The sequence below is a fragment of the Helianthus annuus genome, chromosome 17 (assembly GCF_002127325.2).
Source record: "Helianthus annuus cultivar XRQ/B chromosome 17, HanXRQr2.0-SUNRISE, whole genome shotgun sequence".
Lineage (NCBI taxonomy): Eukaryota > Viridiplantae > Streptophyta > Magnoliopsida > Asterales > Asteraceae > Helianthus > Helianthus annuus.
In genome coordinates this window covers 178293632-178313462 of record NC_035449.2, presented here as the reverse complement: position 1 = coordinate 178313462, position 19831 = coordinate 178293632, and the positions used below count along the sequence as shown (strand labels likewise).

The 19831-nt window shown below is 36.5% G+C and overlaps 2 protein-coding genes across 2 annotated transcripts; one reads left to right on the top strand and one right to left on the bottom strand.

The window, feature by feature from the left end:
- Positions 1-1857: 1857 nt before the first annotated feature.
- On the bottom strand, positions 1858-9770 carry LOC110920929 (IAA-alanine resistance protein 1). The gene is made up of 11 exons (XM_022165167.2): positions 9209-9770; positions 9045-9128; positions 8913-8962; positions 7962-8013; positions 7757-7879; positions 7441-7640; positions 7212-7355; positions 6913-7020; positions 2403-2504; positions 2252-2296; positions 1858-2156 (listed from the first exon to the last, which is right to left on the bottom strand). The coding sequence occupies exons 1-11, from the start codon at positions 9483-9485 to the stop codon at positions 2007-2009; spliced, it is 1335 nt and encodes a 444-aa protein (XP_022020859.1). The 5' UTR covers positions 9486-9770; the 3' UTR covers positions 1858-2006.
- Positions 9771-10401: 631 nt separating this feature from the next.
- Positions 10402-12340, top strand: LOC110921940 (glutathione S-transferase T3-like). Its single transcript, XM_022166264.2, has 2 exons — positions 10402-11228; positions 11516-12340. Exon 2 carries the CDS (start codon positions 11572-11574, stop codon positions 12310-12312), a length of 741 nt encoding a protein of 246 aa, XP_022021956.1. The 5' UTR covers positions 10402-11228; positions 11516-11571; the 3' UTR covers positions 12313-12340.
- The last annotated feature ends 7491 nt before the right edge of the window (positions 12341-19831 follow it).

Below are 19831 nucleotides of genomic sequence, written 5' to 3'. Positions count from 1 at the left end.
ATAAACTTATTTAACAGGCGCCATTGGGATGATAACGGTGAACTCAATGTTGAAGCCAAAGAAATGATTGTTACAATTTGGGAAAAATGGAACTTCGGTTTATCGGGTTTATTTTTTGGAGCGCCCCTTATAATTTGGGGTCACCGGGTTTATTTTAAGATAAAATAAGATGAGACTCCCTCGTTAATGAGTTCATTTGGGTTGACTATGTTCAATCAGGGGTGCCTTTCAAAACCATTTGAGTTTAAAATTTGAGTTCAAGACCGAACCAAAATTACATTTTCTTTAAGAAAAATAAGAGTGCCTATCACACCCTAATTGTCATAGATAATGTTTTGTGTTTAAATAAATAATCCCAAAATGTGTTTCTTTTCATGGCTAAAACATAATGATTATGAATGTTTGTCTTATGTGTTACAATTAGTCTTCTTTTTGGTTTTTGCGACCACTTTGTTCATTTTAATATAAACTATGGAAATTGTTTTATAATATTAGATTTCTTAATTATTTAAGAACCATTAGTTTTATCGCGCGCTGTGGCTGGATAACGTTCTTTTTGGTGGCGTATTGTGGTGAATTATTTTTAACAAATGTAAGAAAAACACACTTCATAATTATCATACTCAGTAAATCTTACCCATGGCAAAACTAAGATAGGATCTAAGAATGCTAAGATGTAGACAGTCTTACCTCTACCCCGTAGAAATAGAGAGACTGTTTCCACTAAGACCTCGTATGAAAAAACACACTTTAAAAACGATATATCCAAAAAGCTAGGTTGTTAAAACGTACATTAAGAAAAACGGATAGACGGAATATAGAAAAACAAAAATAATATATGTTCAAATAACTGATATTATAATCCAAATAAAATAGTATAAATCATGTTTATGTATTTTAATAAAAAAAATGTAAAAACATAGATCACTCATGTAATGCCGCATGGACCAATTACCTTAAAGATATAGTATAATATAATAGTTAGACTCGACCTCGTAGCAAAACCAACCAAACTTAGTTTGTATTTTATAATTTGAATTAGCTCAGAGAATCGGATTTATGCTGGGAGCAAAGTCGTATGGAGGTTGACGACCATGAAAGGGAAGAATGAATGTAAGTGCATAGTGACTAGAAAAGAAAGTGTTAAGCTTTGGATGTCGTATGACTTCGACAACTTTTCAAATCGTGCACTCTTTTAGATTAAAGTATTTCGTAGAACACGAAAATAATAATAATAAGATTACTGATGGTGTTTCTGCAAGAGCAATATGCTTTTCTATGTGAAAACGAAGTAGTAATTCGTGTGTAAAATTCAAACGAGATGATTCTTTTCTCTAGGTGGAAACAGACACGACAAAACATCACAATCTACATAAGAGTAATTGTTTAGCGTTTATAACTGCCAACAACCGACATATTAGCGGACACGTTAGTAAAAGACTCCATCAGTGGTAACCAAGTTACCACTAACTGCCCCAGGGGCGGATTCAGGCTGGTTCACCGGGTTCCCGAGAACCCAGTCGATTTGGAAAAAAAACGTTTTTTTGTAGTGTAAACCTTGTATGATTTGAAAAAAAACGTTTTTTTTGTAGTGTAAACCTTGTATGATTTGGAAAAAGGAACCCAGTGAAAAAACTGGCTGGATCCGCCACTGATTACTGCCCAGCTGTCACTAACGACCGATTGAAACTAACACATATTTCAGGAAGCCCCTATAACAACCTTTCAGATACCCAGAACGTGACCAGTTGTTTCAGCGGTGCAACACCAGCCAGTTGGTACTTAGAGCGGCTGCCGCCACCACCACCACCTATTTACATGTGCAGATCTTATAGCTTATTCTACTACACAATTTCAAAGTTGGAATTTAAGCGTCATAACATACCCTAAAAAAACCTCTATAAGTATTAAAAAAAATTGCTATAAATCATTTTCAAACAAACACGAATTTGAAACCAGCTTGTACATTTGCTTCCCTAGCCTTTCTACATTAAAATCAAAATAGCTCATTCGATAAGCGATATAAATAGGGCAACCGACATACCCGCTACCAATGAAATTAACTGTATAACACTAGTTTTCAACGAGGTGCTGCCATTGTTCATCTCCGCCATCACCCCTACTGCTATGTATATGAATCCACCTGCCGTAATCCCCTGTACATTTCACAACCAAACAAGGTACCGAGTCAACTCGGTTCATAAAATTCCGCTAATGTACATAAATTCCAACATTTTGATAACAAATGTACCTCGATCAAAGATGATTGCCCTGGATCCTGACCCACTGACAACGCCTAAAATACGATAATGGTAAAATTGTAATTATTTTTCATGGGGTTTATTAAAATATAGAATATTGTATTTGCGTAATTTGTGGAAAGATATAAGTATACAACTAACCAATGCGGTTCCTGCTAATGCCACTAATGCTGAAAGGAAGTTGAAGAAGAGGGCTTTGGATACACTGAAACCGGATCTCACTAAGATTCCAAAATCACCTATCTGCAATAATTAACGGAAATTAGTGATCTGTTAGTGACCATGTTGACTATAAGTGATGTAAAGATGGTAAGTTAAACACGTAGGGTCATGAATTGAAATAGACCAGGCGGGGTTGACCAGCAACCACCTTATTTACTACAATAATAATTAAAAATAGTAAATTACGATTTTGGCCCCTGTGGTTATATCACTCTTACCCTTTTAGCCTAAAAAGGAATCTTGTATCCTCTGCACCCCAACGTCTTTTTATCTAACTAATTTGGTGAATTGACTTACTTGCCCCTCATGTGAGGGGCACGTGACATATTAGTTAGATAAAAAGACGTTGGGGGTGCAGATGATAAAAGATTCCTTTTTGAGCTAAAAGGGTAAAAGTGATATAACCACAGGGGCCAAAATCGTAATTTAGTCTAATTAAAAATCTTAAAACCAATTTTTTTGGGAGGTTGTATACATTATTAATTGACTTTAGGTGACTTTCAACCTAGAAGTATTCTTAAACCGTTGATACTAACCTAACCGTCTAAACTGAAGCAAATTGGTTGGTTTGGCCGGATTTGAATGCAAACAGTTCGGTTTTCACGGTCTTGTTTACAGTATATGTATTATATTAATAAACCGTGCTTCATGCTTATTAATTTAAACAAATTAATACAAAATTACGATATTCAAAAAACAGTCTTGGTTCAAAACTATTAAACCGCCAAAACTGAACAGTTAAAACACATCCGCTTCGACCGACGCTACCAACCTGGACGGTTTGGTTTGGCATTTTCCAAAACCATGGTTAAGAGTTCCGGCGCAAAATTTTATCAAAACCGAGCCCAGCCGGATTGTGCACACCCCTATTTCAACATGTTCCCCTTTTAGCTAAAAAATATCTGTGAACCATTTGAGATAAAACACAATCCAAATCGAGAGACTCATAGGCAAATGGGTCGAAACTACCACCTCTAAAGTGAGATATGGAAGTGTTCAATCAAAATCAATGCCGTTTATAGTGTATGATCATGAAACTAATCATTGGTTTTGTAAGAAACTTTAGCTTGAAAAGTTTCAAAAAGAAAAAAAGAATAATAAGTGGTAAATAATGTATATAACACACATAACATATACAGGTATACACTTTTTTTTATTTAGCGACAATGCAAGTTTATATATGCATTAACTACAACGGACAAAGATCCGTTAGGAACCACCCTTTATTGCGAGAACCGCGAGAACCAATGTGAACACAACCAAAAATGCCTAAAAATAGCTAAAAAACACAAAAAATTTGTTTTTTTTTAACATTTTTTTATAAAAAAATCGCCACTTTTAGCGATTTTAACATAAAAAATATTTAAAAAAAAGTTTTTTTTTTAGGTTTTTTGGGGGTTTTAGTTTTTAGCATTTAGCTTTGGGGGGGGGGGGGTGTTAGGTTTTTTTAGCTATTTTAGGTTGTGTTCACATTGGTTCTCGCGGTTCTCGCAATAAAGGTGGTTCTCGCATGAACCTTACTGATAGCAATCGAAGTATCAAACGACTAGTAATCGTAGAATTTCAAACGAACGAACAAGCAACGGTCGAATGGGATACAGAAACACCACCCGATTCAAACCGAAGAGCTTCCTAAACCGAGTAGAAGGATACAGATTCACCACCTAAAACTCAAGTATAGGTTCCAAAGAACACCACCCAAGATGCTACCTTGGATTAGCAATGGAAGATAATAAAAACTGGTTTGCTCGAAGAAGAGAAACACAGAGAATTTTCAAACATAAAACCACCACCTTCCATTCATTACAAAGTTAGATACATATAGATTTCATGCACTACCCCCACGTTTAAACACTAAGATAAAGTACTACCTAATAAGCAACAAGTACAATTAAATAAAGCATCAAAAGAAACTGACAATAAAACATGCAGAAATAAATAAAAAAGAGGTGGTGAACGTGGGGTGTGAAGCTAGTTTTATCAACCACCTCCATGGGTCCCTATATGATCCGATTCGGGCCCGGGTTCAGCTGGCGTTAATTCTTTCAAAACCCCAACGGTAAAGTCGGTAATTTTCTGGGCTCCCTGACCGCTATCATCCTCTCCTCCTTTGAAAAAGTTTGCCCTCAAACTTAAATGATTAATCTCCAGCTTGTGAACGGTACCTATGCCAAGGGACTTACTTCTTTTAAATCCAATCATAACTAAGGATTGCCGACCTGTTGCATTAGTGTAGACCATGGGGAGTAATGTTATCTTTTTCCCATCTTTAACAAAAGAATATGTGTTTTTATACCCGTCATGAATAACCTTCCGATCAAACAACCAAGGTCTTCCCAATAGCACATGGCATGCATCCATTGGTATAACATCACACCAGATTTCATCTTTGTATTCCTGTCCAATAGTGAATGAGAGTAAAACACGGGTTGTAACACGGATACCTTTTCCTTGATTAAGCCAGTGAATGTCATAAGGAGAAGGATGGGGTTCAGTTAGCAAGTTCAGTTTTGAGATCATGGTTTGAGACGCTACGTTGGTGCAACTTCCGCCATCAATAACTATCGAACAAACCTTGTCTCGAATTGTACAACGAGTGCGAAAAAGAGCCTCACGCTGCAGATTTTCACAGTGAACAGCGGTTCCGTTGAGTGCTCGACGCATCACCAAACACTCTCCATCATCAGGTCCAATCACTACCTCTTCTTTATCACGTTGGTGGTTCGGTTCTTCGTCGAACTTGGGCTCGCTCAAGGCTTCAAATTCTGCTAAAGTGATAACCCGTTTGTTGGGACATTCCGATGCGATATGTCCCAGTCCTTGGCAACGGAAACAACGCCGTGAATGCTTCGAAATAGTACTGGAACCATCAGGTACATCTATAGTCTTCATCGGTGACGGTTCGGAAGTTGGCATGGATAAAGCATTTGGTGCGAGACTTGGTTTGTTAACTTGTTTGGCCGCTTCCATCTTGCCTCGTGCTTTCTGTTGAGACTCCACCTTGTGCGCCATTAACCTGAGTTCAGCCAACGTCGAGTACGACTGTAGCTCCACAATGTTTGCAATTCTTGACTCTAGACCACCGAGATATCGTACCAATGTTTGAGGGTCGTCTTCCCCAAGATCACATTTCATAAGAAGATGTTCAAATTCTTGAGAAAATTCTTCAACAGATCTGGTTCCTTGCTTAATAAAATGGAGTTTTGTAAAGCTTTCTTGGAGGTAATACACTGGCATGAATTTGGCCTTGAGCAACTTCTTCATTTTTTGCCATGAACGGACCTTACTCTTACCCATTTTCTCTCGTTGTGAACACACATTTGCCCACCAAGTTGATGCATACTTCCTTAACTTCAAAGCAACAAGTTTCACCTTCTTTTCCTCCACTGTGTGCTTGTAATCAAATACCCTCTCCACGATTCGAAGCCATTCTACAAACTCGTCCGGGTCAAGCTTTCCATCGTACTCTGGAATGTCAACTTTGATGTCGGTGTGGTTTCGGTTGTTAGGAGATCGACGACCATAAGGGTTATAGTCACCGGCTTGGGAGAACTCGTCGGTATCATATTCATCATCAGGTCTGTATCGAGGAGGGGTTCGGTCATTGCCCCTTCGTCTCTGTACAGCTAAAGTTAACTCCCGCACTTGATCTTGTAGGTCTTTTATCTGTTGTTCCATGGCTGTAAAATGAATACCGATGTAAATGGTGACAAATTGTTTGTTACGAAATGGATTGGAGACGAAACGGAACGGAACGTGTTTCGGCTCTGATACCAGATGATAGCAATCGAAGTATCAAACGACTAGTAATCGTAGAATTTCAAACGAACGAACAAGCAACGGTCGAATGGGATACAGAAACACCACCCGATTCAAACCGAAGAGCTTCCTAAACCGAGTAGAAGGATACAGATTCACCACCTAAAACTCAAGTATAGGTTCCAAAGAACACCACCCAAGATGCTACCTTGGATTAGCAATGGAAGATAATAAAAACTGGTTTGCTCGAAGAAGAGAAACACAGAGAATTTTCAAACATAAAACCACCACCTTCCATTCATTACAAAGTTAGATACATATAGATTTCATGCACTACCCCCACGTTTAAACACTAAGATAAAGTACTACCTAATAAGCAACAAGTACAATTAAATAAAGCATCAAAAGAAACTGACAATAAAACATGCAGAAATAAATAAAAAAAGAGGTGGTGAACGTGGGGTGTGAAGCTAGTTTTATCAACCACCTCCATGGGTCCCTATATGATCCGATTCGGGCCCGAGTTCAGCTGGCGTTAATTCTTTCAAAACCCCAACGGTAAAGTCGGTAATTTTCTGGGCTCCCTGACCGCTATCACTTACCCTAACTACAACATATATGTATAATAACTAATTGTATTGATTGTAAGGAATAAACAAAAGAGCAACACCTCTTGAGGAAGCTCATGTGCCAGTAGAAATAGCGTTCTTGACCATCCACCGACAGACCCGTATAAAAGAAAAGCACTTCCTAAAGCCATGCCATCAGTGAAATTATGCTGCAAAAGTTAACCATAAGAGATTAAAACTATTAACCATAAATGATAAATCCATAATAATACAATACAAAATCTAGCATGCCACCTGCCCGGGGTTAGCAGGGTATAGGTGGGTCCCATGAGTTTTCTAGTAACAGGTTCTCACGGTCACCAAAGGTGAAAATAAGATATAAAGGATAAGGGACACATACTACACCATCAGAGATCAGATTAAGATAACCGAACACCAGATTTGACGACTGTGGTTCAGGTTCCTTCTTAATTACGGGTTCGATATTACTTTCCGTTCCATTTTCAGCAGCTGAATCTCCAGCACCGTTACTACTAATGTTTCTCTGCAACGAATAAAATGATGACATGCAGTTTAGCGTTTTGGTATCTACCAACTGTTTAATATATGATTGTATAAACAAGTTATACCTTGCGAAGAAGAGATTCACTTTGTTTTTCTGGTTCTGAAGATTCAACAGATGTCGTTTCTGATGTATCCTGCAACGTATCAGTCTTCTTATGGTTACGGTGATGATGATGATGACCATGACCCAATGAATCGGTTCCGCCTGACCTTTCTTCGACGTACCTCACAATCTTTTCCACAAGAAGAAAAACTACAATTCCAACTGCAGTAATAATTTGAAAAACGGGAAATCGTGAATGAATCGAATCTAGTTAGTCTAGGATGTAAAGGTAGCACGGACGTTGAATAATCGGGCATTTCGAATATGTTATTGCTTACACAAAATGGATAATCCAACTGAGAGATCTTCGATAGAATGTGAATGTGAATCGGAATGTGAATGGGAGTGATCATGCCCAGAATGCTCATGAGAATCGTCATGCGAATGCGAATGTCCACCACCTGATGAATATACATTTAACTAGTTAACATAAAATCTATGTTATTGGTTTATTACAAGAATTGAAATTTATGTTTATTATACCAAACGCATGCGGCAATTGATGAAGGAAAGCATCCCCAAGCATCGCTCCCGCCTAAAATGCCAACAAAGACTAGTCATTTACCAACAAGAATAGTCTTGGTTTTAAACTATGTAGTTAATATCGTGATATATCGGTTATCCGTCCCCTGGTGAGATACCGGTGCAAAATATCGGTACCGATATTATCGGTGACATTGACCGATATCATAGTTGTTAATAGCGAATAGCACAAGGGACCTATATGCTACATAGCGAATAGCGACTGCTATTTTATAATAGCGATATACTAGAAAAAAGAATTTTGAAAAGTTTTATATGTATATTATATCAAAATACCTTGGTATATATGCTGTTTTACATGTATATTTAACAAAAACCTATAAATCCAGCTATTTTACAGCCATATCTAATTGCTATTTACATCAAAAAAATAAAAAAAAAAGCTAACTGTCGCTATTCATGCTATTGGTCGCTATGACCCAGATAGCGACACTTGGTCGCCTCGCTACATAGCGCGCTATAGCGGCCGCTGTAGCCGCAATTGACAACTATGACCGATATATCACCAATCTTCCCGATATCAATATCTTTCTTCTTAGTTCTAGCATTCGTCTTTCTTCTAATTGTTGCTATTATTGTTTTAAGTCTTAATTGTTAATTATTAGTGTTAAATGTTAAAGGTTAATTTGTTAATGGTAGGAGAGTATACTGAATTGCTAGCGTTAAATTGCTATATATATATAAATTCAACATGATATTAAAATTACCGATATCCCACCGTGATTACCATATCGATCTTTGACTGATATCCGATTTTTTACCGCATCAACTGCTTAGGTTTTAAAAAGCGCAAATCGCTCCGACACATTTAAGTCCAAAAGGCAGGCAAAGGCGCGCTTTTTAAAACCAAGAAAACACTACCATAGATCATAACAGGATCAAGAATCTAACCCCAAACACAGCCAGTGAATCAACAAAAACCTTTGAAGGCTTCCCTTGAACTACAAAAATACTCAAACAAATTACCATCTTTTATCCAAATCAAACCAAAAAAAGACACTAAAGTCAAGCATATTAACTCACAGAATATCAAAGGCAGTAAAATCAAACATATTAAAGAAGCCAAGCTCACCAACAGTGAACACCCCATTGCACGAATCCAAAGCCCTAAAACACAAAATTCACAACACAAATCACCCACAAAATTACACAAAACACCAACAATTATCATCAATCCTTAACATTACCAACACCATGATCATAGCCATGATCAATTCGTGACATAAATTGATTATTTTCCAACCGTAGATCCTCCTCTTCCGCCAATTCTTCCGGCAACTTCTTCACCCCCAAATCCGCATACCCATCATCATGATGATGGTGATGATGATGAGCATGAACATGATTATGGGATTCATGTGAGTGCTGACACTGGTGACCGAAACTCGAATTGAACGAAACGGTTATGAGCAAAAGTAGGAGTGAGGTGTAGATCTGGGTTTTACGGTGATGAAACGACGTCATTTTGGGTTGAATTATTGTTGTTATCAGGAGGAGCGGCGTTTGCAGGTGCCTTCGATGGTGATGAAGCAAACGATGATGAAGAAGAGGATTATTATTCCGACGATGATGCCGAACGTTACTGCATCCATAGGAAAGTGTAATAATATTACTATTACTATTACTTTACTTTACTATATAATACAAAAAGCAACTTCACTTTCCCTTCAATAACTTTAACGGCGTCACCTACTTCCCACGTATACACTAATGGAAATAATCTTATGACATCCTTTTATTATTAGTAACAGTTATTATGATATTATATGTGGGTTTTATGTCAAGCGGTGCAACTCTAAGTTGGCGCGGGTTTTCCCCCAACTACCATCTCAACCATTGGCAACTGTAAAAACGGTTGTATAACCATCAATTTCTCAACCGTTAGCGGTTTGTAGCATCAACCATCTCAACCACTCAAATCCTCAATAGGTACACGTACAGTCACCACCGTTTCATAGTTCGGCGCGTCTCCTCCAACATTCACCATTGTTTCCCCATGCCACCGTTTCACACCCTTTATAACCCCTTGAAGCCACCGCCATACTCACAGTAACATACTCTCAAAGCCATCGTTTCACACCCTCCACAAACAACGTACTTTGCCACGAAACACCGCCGTCATCGTCACCGATCTGTGACTCACTCCCCCATGGCAGGCCGACCAAGAAAGTCGGTGATATTTGTATTTCAGGCCGGCGGGTTTAGTTCTATCATTTTTAATTTATTTTATTCTCCGCCACGAGAAGACCCACTATGTTTTTGGCACCAGAGATGGCATAATGTTTACCGGAAATTCGAAAACTGACAAAAACAAGATGAGTCTATCAGAATGTTGGTTGGTGCGAAAGAGTAGAGAGAACACAAAAGTCCATTGCCTTAGGCTATACGGTATGGGGGTCGGCCCCGGGCCGTCGCGGGTCGGCGACGGTCCAAACACCGTGCCGCCCCCATCCCGTCCCGTCCCCAACGTCTCTTTTCCGCCGTTCTCGACGAAGCAAAAAGTGGGCCCCCCAAATTTAAATATGACCGTTAATAAAAAAAAATTAAATTTCCATTTTTTGAATAAAGCCAAACGGCTACTTTTTTAAAATATATAAATTAAACCCCCATTTTCACTATCAAACACCAAATTAACTTCCACAATTCACCATTTTCTCCTATAATTTTTACACTCTCTTCCACTACACTCTCAACCTTCTTCCACATAATTTTCATGGATCCGTTCAACAACCCCGATACTCCCAACACGCCTTCGAACAACCCGAATACTCCCACTAATCCGACCCAACCAAATGTTTTTTCGGTTCCGGGGTATTATCCAACGCTAGAACCGAACCAATTCTCCCAATTTTCATCGAACGCTTTTGCGTCATTCCAACAATCGCCCAACCAATTCACTCAAATCTCCCAAAACCAAGCTCTTCAACAAATGATGATGCGGGGTGCTTGGAACTTTCCACCCCAACCGATCCCGACACCCCCCCGTTCAACCCCAACCGATCCCGACACCCCCCGTTCAATCCGAACCCGAAGATGATGTGGAGATTGTGCCCGAAACCCAACCGCCAAAAGGGAAAGGAAAAAGAAACAAAGGGAAACAAGTAGCGGGTGATGAAGCGTCGAAACCGAAGGCGATTAAATGGTCCCCAATCGAAGAAGAAGCATTAGCCAAGGCTTTCATTGGCACTTCCGACAACCCGGTAAAAGGTTCGTATTTTTTTAAAGTTTACATTTTAAGTTTTATATTTTTTTTTTGGTTTAAATTTAATATTTTTTAAGTTTAGTTTTTAATTTTTTTAACAGTAGGTTATGTTTAGTTTAGTTTTTTAGTTTATTTTTTAGTTTAGGTTTTTTAATTTTTTAACAGTTAGTTTTTTAATTTTTAGTTTATTTTTTAGTTTAGGTTTTTTAATTTTTTAATTCATAACAGTAAGTAATTTTTTATTATTTTATATGTTTTGTTTATTTAATTTTATTTGTTCGTTTTTTTATAGGTAACAATCAACCGGGTGACGGGTTTTGGTCCAAAGTATTGACCAAGTTTCTCGCCATGATGGACCAAGGCCCGTATAGAGATATCGACTCGGTTTCCTCGAAGTGGCGAAAGTTGAACACGACCGTTAATCGGTTTTGCGCGGAGTATAACAAATTATACACAAGTGACCGTCGTAGCGGGTGGAACGACGAAGATGTGTTCAAAATGGCATTGGAAAAGTATAAACAAAATCATGGTTCCAACTTTCCTCACGTTCGCGCGTGGATGGTTCTAAAAAACGACCCAAAATGGGCGCCCATTCCTAACGAGGTGGCGATGGCGAAACGCCAAAAAACATCGGAAACGGGTAGTTTAAGCGCCGGTGGGTCGGACGCGAGGTGTCACATTAACTTAAATGATGACGCCGACTATGACGAAGACGAGTATAACGTACGTGAACCCGACCGTCCACCGGGCCGAGACAAAACAAAAAAGGAGCGGGCCAAGGGAAAAGGAAAGGAAACGGTGGACCCGAACATGGTTGAGTTTATGGAACACCTAAAAGTGTACAACGACATATCGGCCCAAAAGTCGAGGACGAAGGAGCGGGCCGTCGAAGAAAAAAGCCGTGCATCGGACGAGAAGTTAAAAGAAAAGGTCCGATTGTCGAATGAGAAAATCCGAATCTCCGATGAAAAAATTCGGCTTAAGGAATGGGAAATAATGATGATTAATGTCGAGAACGAACCCGAGCCGAGACGTTCGATGTTGAAAAAACTACAAGACGACATCATGAAAAAGCATCAAATTATTTAACTTTATGTTTATTTTTATTAAGTCTTTTTTTTAAGTTTATGTTTTTTTTTAATATTTATGTAATGTGGGTTTAATATTAATGAAAATATTTTATTAGTATATTTGTCAAATGTTAAAAAAAAATAAAATAATAAAAAAAATAAAAAAAACATGGTGAGGACTATGACTAGGATCATCCTACCATGCCTTGTAGTTTTGGAGGATGGAGCATCTTAGTGAGGATTGTGACGTGTCGCCTACGTGGCGGACCATCCTCCAAGGATGGTCCATCACCATACCATGTAGTCTTATTGTTCCGATTACATTAAGTCATTAACTTTAAGTCATTAACTACTCTCTCATGTTTGTATCTTTTCAATTTTCAAACCCAAAGAGGTATGAGTTGTCATCCATTCCTTTAATATTCACTAATTAAATCATTATTTTAAGTTGTTAAATGAAATATATAATACTATTAAATTTAGTTCTGGTTATGTTTTTTTTAATAATATTAAATTTAGTCAGCAAATCCACTTACGTATTTTGAAAATGCTTGATGTTCAATTTGTTTATTTTATTAAATATATAGATATATGATCGTGTTTGAAATTTATAAATATTTTGGATATTTTGTTATGTTTTTAATATTTATATTATTTATAACGTCTTTTGGTTAAATATGGTCGGACAAATCCAATCGGTTCGGTTGGGCAAGGTTTTATCATGTGTTACAGGTTGTGTTTCGTATGAAAGGTTTACGAATTGGGCTGAAAGTAATTATTTGGCGAGGATATTAAGTCATGTTTAATGATTGTGTTATAGGTTATATTTCATATGTCTATATTATTTGGTTGGTTGATGAGTTGTTAGTTTAGCTTAGCCTAAAGTATATTTTTTTTAAGTTTTATCCTATAAATTTTATTCTTATATAAGTAATAGAAATATATGTATACTTGAAAAGGGAAAATCTTATATTACTTCATATAAATCTATGATATATTTTTAATGCATTTATACGTTATTTCACTTTATGCACCTTATATGCTAACTGAATTTTTTTATTCATTTAAATATTAGTTGTTTGCCATGTATATTTTTCAAATTTTTATTTCTATCATTCGGTAATGTGGGTAAAAGTTATTTCTTATAATATAGTTTAATTAGTAAAAGTTTATTGTTGAGAGATTGAATCTTCAATGTGATAAATTTGAGAAAATGTGAGGTTAACATTTTCTAGCATCTGGTGTTATAGGCTAGAGGTTAGGCAAAATGAAAGAACATTTTCTAAAAACTTAAGAATTTTCGTATCTAATAGACTAATACAGTGATACTAATAATATTAATAGTTAACATCCCGCCGCAACGCGCGGGTTAGCGTAAACTCGTTATACTCAAAATTTAAGTAACGAATACGAGAGTGTAACGAAATATTAATTTTGTAATGAATCTAATCTAATGTGATAAGAGAGTCGAATTTTTTTTTTTTTAACGAAAAGTTTGAGTCACTAACGGACACAGAAGTATCATTATGATACGAGTGAAATACCCGATTATATCCATCTACCTACACTAGGCGACAATGCCAATTCAGAGATAAACCCAATAAATGTGGAAAAACCATCTTATGAGACTCGAACCTAAAACCTAATGGTACCTAACCCTTATCTCACCCCTAACATGTCATTAGGCTATAATGTTATGGGCATGTGTAACGAAATATTGAATAGAAAATTTGATTTTGTGATGAATCTATGAAATTATGTTAGAAAGTCGGAATTCAATTTTAGGGTTAATTTGTTTGGATTTCATTTAGGTTTATTCGGTTTGAAGAAAATTTTTGTGAAAAACAGAAACTAACCCGAATTTGAAGTTGGTAAAACTGAATCACAAACATAATTGGAATTCGGTTTGGCATTTGTTTCTTATCGGAAACCTAATTTTAACCAAAAACACCAAAACATTAAAATGTAATTCGAGTTTTGAAGATTTTTTTGTGGAAAACTGAAATTGAACCAAATTTGAAGTTGGTAAAACTGAATCTAAAACAGAATTAGAATTCGGTTTAGCATCTGTTCTTATTGAAAACCTAATTTTAACCAAAAACACAAAAAGCATTAAAATGTAATTCGGGTTTAGAGTTTCAGGTTTAGTTGTAATAGGATCGGATTTGGGCTAAATGTGATCGCATTTAGGCAGAATGACATTATGCTAAAATGTGTAATTCGCGTTTTTTAGTGGTACAAGTGACGACGAGGACATCTAGATCACTTGCAGGCAACCACGTACAAGTATATATGATTGTTTAAACAAAGAGATGGGACATAGATAGTCGAGTCCAGGCAAGTTGAGGTAGGTGGAGGGATGCATCAGAAGGGGTACTTTGTGATAAGAACTTTCCAAGTAGATTAAAAGGAAATTTTGATAGGGTTGTGGTTCAACTGACTATGTTATATGAAATATAACAATGGGAATTGAGAAAACATAAACACGTAGATGAAAATATCACTTGGGATGAGAATGTTAAGATGGATGTATGGGGAATTCAAAATATGGCATGTATACCAGATAAGATAAAAGATGAGGGATTACGATGGTTTGAACATGTTAATAGGAGACAAATAAAAGCGCTTGCTAGACTAGTAGGAACCCTCATTGTTGAGGGGAGGGATGGGATAAACATGCACAAACTGACTTGGGAAAGTTAGGATGAACAATTAGGCAAGAATTGTTAGAGTTGCACACCTGCACCTCTCTGATGACATGGTCAGAGATAGGAATTTGTGTGGACATAGTATTAAGGTTAAGAAGTTTTAAGAGAATACATATTTTTCTTATATGTTTTTAGGGGCTTAGATTCTCCTATACCTTTGATGGACTTTACACCATACTCTATTCTTGTAGTTGCATCTATATGTTGTTTTATGATGTTCTTCAATTTTTTTATTTTTTTAATCGTTTCTTATATAGAGACACACAGTAACGGCTTCAAGTCAATGAAACAAGTGGTTTTGACCTTGGATTTTTAAAGAATAATGGGCCTAATAAAATTAAGTGGATTTAAGGTCCACAAAAGGGAACTCATAGATTGAAAGCCCATAAGGGCAATTTAGGTAATTAATATGGAGTATAAAAGGTTTTAGGAAAACTCTAATCCTCATTTGACACCCTCATTTACAAAGTTTCTCCCTTGGAGTTCTAGAGAAAGAAAGAGACTAGATTTAATCACAATCAAAGGGGGATAACAAGAGGATCAACGTTGATCAGTTCTACGCTCACAAGCACCGGTTATAAGTTGATTTTATTGGGTTTTTAAGGATTTGAAGGCGTGGTTCAGTTTTTGGATAAACCCTGAAGATATGGTGTTTTCCTCCACAGTATTGCATGAGAACACCTTTGTCATGTAAATCGAGGTTTACTGGAAACATAAAGTTGGAATTGTGATTCAATACTAGGATCGAAATCACAGCCGCCATTAGCAGCCTAGATTTAGGGTTACTCGACATAAACCTGGTAAGTTCGCGCTTCTATGAGAGTTTGGAGCTTGTATTAAGTTAACACTCCATTCAAGTTAGCGCTCAGATTGATTAACTGCATACTTTCAAGTATGCGCTCTGTGTGATAGTTTGCGATTGGGTCAAAGTATGTGCCCCAGGCACAGTATGCGCTTAGCATAGCTCACAGTATACATTTGGCATAACTCATTGTATGTGCGTATAATACAGTTGACCTTTGTTTTCCCCTATTACAATATTGTTTTGGGGCGGTGTGCATACTCATTAAAGCTTTCAAAGTAAAGTAATATGTTTTCAAATATGATAGATTATGACAAAGCTTTCTTAAGTAATTGTAGAGTTTTGGATTATTAAAATGTTAAAGGGATATAGTATAAGTGATATAGTATGCATGTTGCACGGACAGGGGGTGGTTACTTTCGGGGCGAGGACAGAGGTGGTTACCTTCCAAGTCGTGACAGAGGGGCAATGCCTTTGTGGCTTGCCAGTGGTTGATCAACTACTTATAGTATAATGTGTATGTTATCATGTATAGTAAAATGTTATAGTCTACCCTAATGTGATATGCATTCATAGTGTATTGTTATGTGTTATACTGTGTGCCTTAATTTCTTAACCATTAAATAGTTGCGAAATAACTTTTATTAAACTAGAACTCACTAAGTGTAGATGAGTTTTAGTATGCAAATCAAGTTGATCAGCAGAGTAGAGAAGTTGGTTCCGGTTAAGGCTCCACCGGTAAGTGACATCCTAATTATGTTACCGTTTTTATGTTAAGACAAGATTTTTCTTAATTTGGTGGTTTCACACTAAAATTAACAATAATAAAATTTTCAATTTTTGATATAGTATGTTTGTAAAAATAATATAGTATATGAAAGTTGGTCAATAATATAAAGTATGACGTAACTAGATTTAAACTAAAAAAGTACACAATGAAAATTGGTATATTTTGTTCTGTCGATCATTTGTAAACGAAGTTAAGGTAAAACAAGAGTAATCTGCATCGGGAAATTGTGTTTGTAAATAATTTTTTTTGAGAAATCCAAAAATTATGTTTTTAGTTTATTCTACTTTTGGAATTTTAGGGGGGGGGGAGGGGGGATTTCACAGAAAAATAAAAAAAATGAAAAATTTCAAAAAGATATCAAATAAAAAATCAAAAATGAGTTCCCTGGCACCAAAAAAAGAAAATGATAGTATATCAGTGGTCTGTCGAAACCTCTTTAAACCTAAATTGATATATGATAAGTAGCTCTACTAATGATGTATCGGTAGGCCCATAATCATTTAAAGTGTATAGGGCGATATAAACATAAAAGGATTGAAGACTGTGTGGCTCATTGGCATATGGTCTTGGTACCAAAATTTCGTTTTATAGTTTCCCAAGGTTCTGAGATATGTGGTCTTTATGTGTTTATCACCTGTGCATCATGGTCGTTCTTTTACCTTAATGAGGATGCAAAGATAGAACTTCAATGATGCGGTACATATACATGTACATATTACTGCATACGACCATCAGTAAGTGATACTCTTTTAACATCCATCTCATGAATAAGTGAGTTTTAATCACATTTCATACATCATATCATCTGAGAGTGAAGATCGCCTCTTTCTCGGTGCGATGGCACTAATCTGAGCACGTACTTGCTCTCTCTGCATGCATCTGAAAATCAAGTTCCTCATCAATAAGTGATTTCATCATATAAGGCTTGTTTTCAACTTTAAATAAGTGAGGTTTCTCACATCCTATGCGTTAAACATATGATAAATAGTATACTTGCCAGTAAAATGAACTCTTGCGCATACCTTGATATGGGAATGTCTCGTGAGTGGATGAACATCGGTTAGTAAGTATAAATCATCAAAGTAAGTGTATCCTAAGCAATATGATTACATCTGATTGTTGAGTTTAGGTGGATAATAACACCGATAATGATTGTAGGATGCTTATCTAATCTGACATCTAAGCAAAACCCATTAAAATGGTATCACTATAGATGCAGGCTACCTACTCCAAAGCCCATGAAACACTATTCACTTTCCTGAAATACATGCTTAAAAATTTCAATATATAGTTGGTGAGTTCACAGATTTTAATGACACAAATGAAACCAAAATCATTTGATAAAAAGTTTAGTATGCATACTCTAATGAAACCGAATGATTAAATCATTGCCTTGAAAGAACAATGACGTATGTGAAAATATAAGCTCATGACCAAACCGTAACAATGTTGCCTCGCCACGTCACCAACTAAGGTGACACCTAACAAATAGGACACAGTTACACCCAAGGTCCAACCGAGGGTGGGGCTTGTTATACCCAACAGATCTATTCGACTGTTTCGCAGTAAGGTAGGCTAATGGTCACTCACAATGTAATACCACCACGAGGGCATCCCGAGCTCAATGCATAAAACTTATGTGCACATTATAGATTAATGGAATTCATCCCCAACTACGATACCCCGTACCAAGCATGTACCTCCCCCATTTTGAATAAACAATTTAAAAACAAAAGGGTCGTGAAATTCACCTAAGCTCTCTGTGCACCGCTAGCAAATAATAAAATGTCTGAGTAGAAAACCGACCTACACGGGTCCTAAATCGTAAAAGACACAAAGGTCCATGAAACATAGCCTTAGCATATGTGTTGGTCATAATCAAATCATCCAACTAGCTAGTTTTGAAATAACTACTTTCTTGTTTAAACACGACACGCCGATAGATTGACGATTTGTTCCAATTTGACAAAATATATATTTTTACACCAAAATATGTATTTATATTTATAATAATAATATATCAACATTATTATACTTATAGTAGTTCTTGATTTAATAGTATCCGAGTATAAAATAAAATACACTTTCAACTCGGTTTGATGGCAAAAAGCTATATATATAAAGATTGTATATTTATATTTATGAATAAATCTCATAATACGACAAATATGTTCACTTTATATATTTCTTGCACACCATTTTCACCAAATATCTATCTCTTATATTAAAGCAAAATAGCTTTGACCAATTGACCATGATGTGGCATAGGTCTTGATGCAGAGAATTAAGATTTGAGCGGTAAATCCTTTTCCTCATTTCTCAGCCATTTTGTTAAAGCGCTGTTATGTTCTTCAATAAGGAAACTCCAATCAATTATCAATCAGTTGAAATCTTCTCCAATACGTTTCAATCAATCCTTAAAAACCTAAATCACTGCCGTTATCAATTTTGGCGATTTCATCTTTTGATTTAATCTTCCATCATCTCTAAAACTTTAATCTTCGGTCTTATTTTCTTTTTATGCCGATCTAAAATGCGATGGTGCCGGAGGATTTTCATCGAAAATTATTACGCGGCGAGTCTGACGATGATGATTATGAGGTTTTGTTGGTGCATGTTATGTGACAATAGCTTTGGATTGGTCTTTGGATATTAAACAGAAGATTGGATCATGAAGACTTAAAGAAAAACGAGTTCTATGAAGCCCAATCAAGTCCAAGTTTGTATTAAGTCTATTAGGCCCAAGTTTATGTAATTGTAATATGGGCAAAGCCCAAATTCGTAGGTCTTGGCTGTGTTATATAAACAGCCTTAGTCTACATGTTTAGGGTTAGACTTTTGGAAATTGTGATAGAGCATTCGATTTGAGAGAGTTTAGAACAAACAGAAATCGGCTGTTAGGTTCTTGGAGATCTTAGTGATTGTAAAACGTTTCTAAGGTTTGATAATCACAGAAGATCAGTTTGAAAGATTGTGTGTTTGTGTGTTCGAGTTCATATTCATCTACACATTCTTGTTTCGGGTTCGAAGGTTTATCAAGGGGATTCCGCACCCTTTATAGATTAACAGTCTTGTTACGATCCATACGGGATACGGGGACCTACAATTGGTATCAGAGCTTTTGCTCTTGTGCGTGGTTCAAGACTGATCGATTGGAATCAAGGCAGTTGGTTTGTTTGAATATTTTCGAATAAAAATTCTGGGATTTTATGAAGAACAGTTGAAGAATAGTTTAAAT

Coding starts and splice junctions, on each gene's coding strand:
- LOC110921940 (XM_022166264.2), top strand. CDS start 11,572: ATGATGGACCAAGGCCCGTATAGAGATATCGACTCGGTTTCCTCGAAG.
- LOC110920929 (XM_022165167.2), bottom strand. CDS start 9,485: ATGACGTCGTTTCATCACCGTAAAACCCAGATCTACACCTCACTCCTA. Junction 7,356..7,440: donor GTGAATCTCTTCTTCGCAAG/GTATAACTTGTT, acceptor TATTCGTTGCAG/AGAAACATTAGTAGTAACGG. Junction 2,157..2,251: donor GGCAATCATCTTTGATCGAG/GTACATTTGTTA, acceptor TGAAATGTACAG/GGGATTACGGCAGGTGGATT.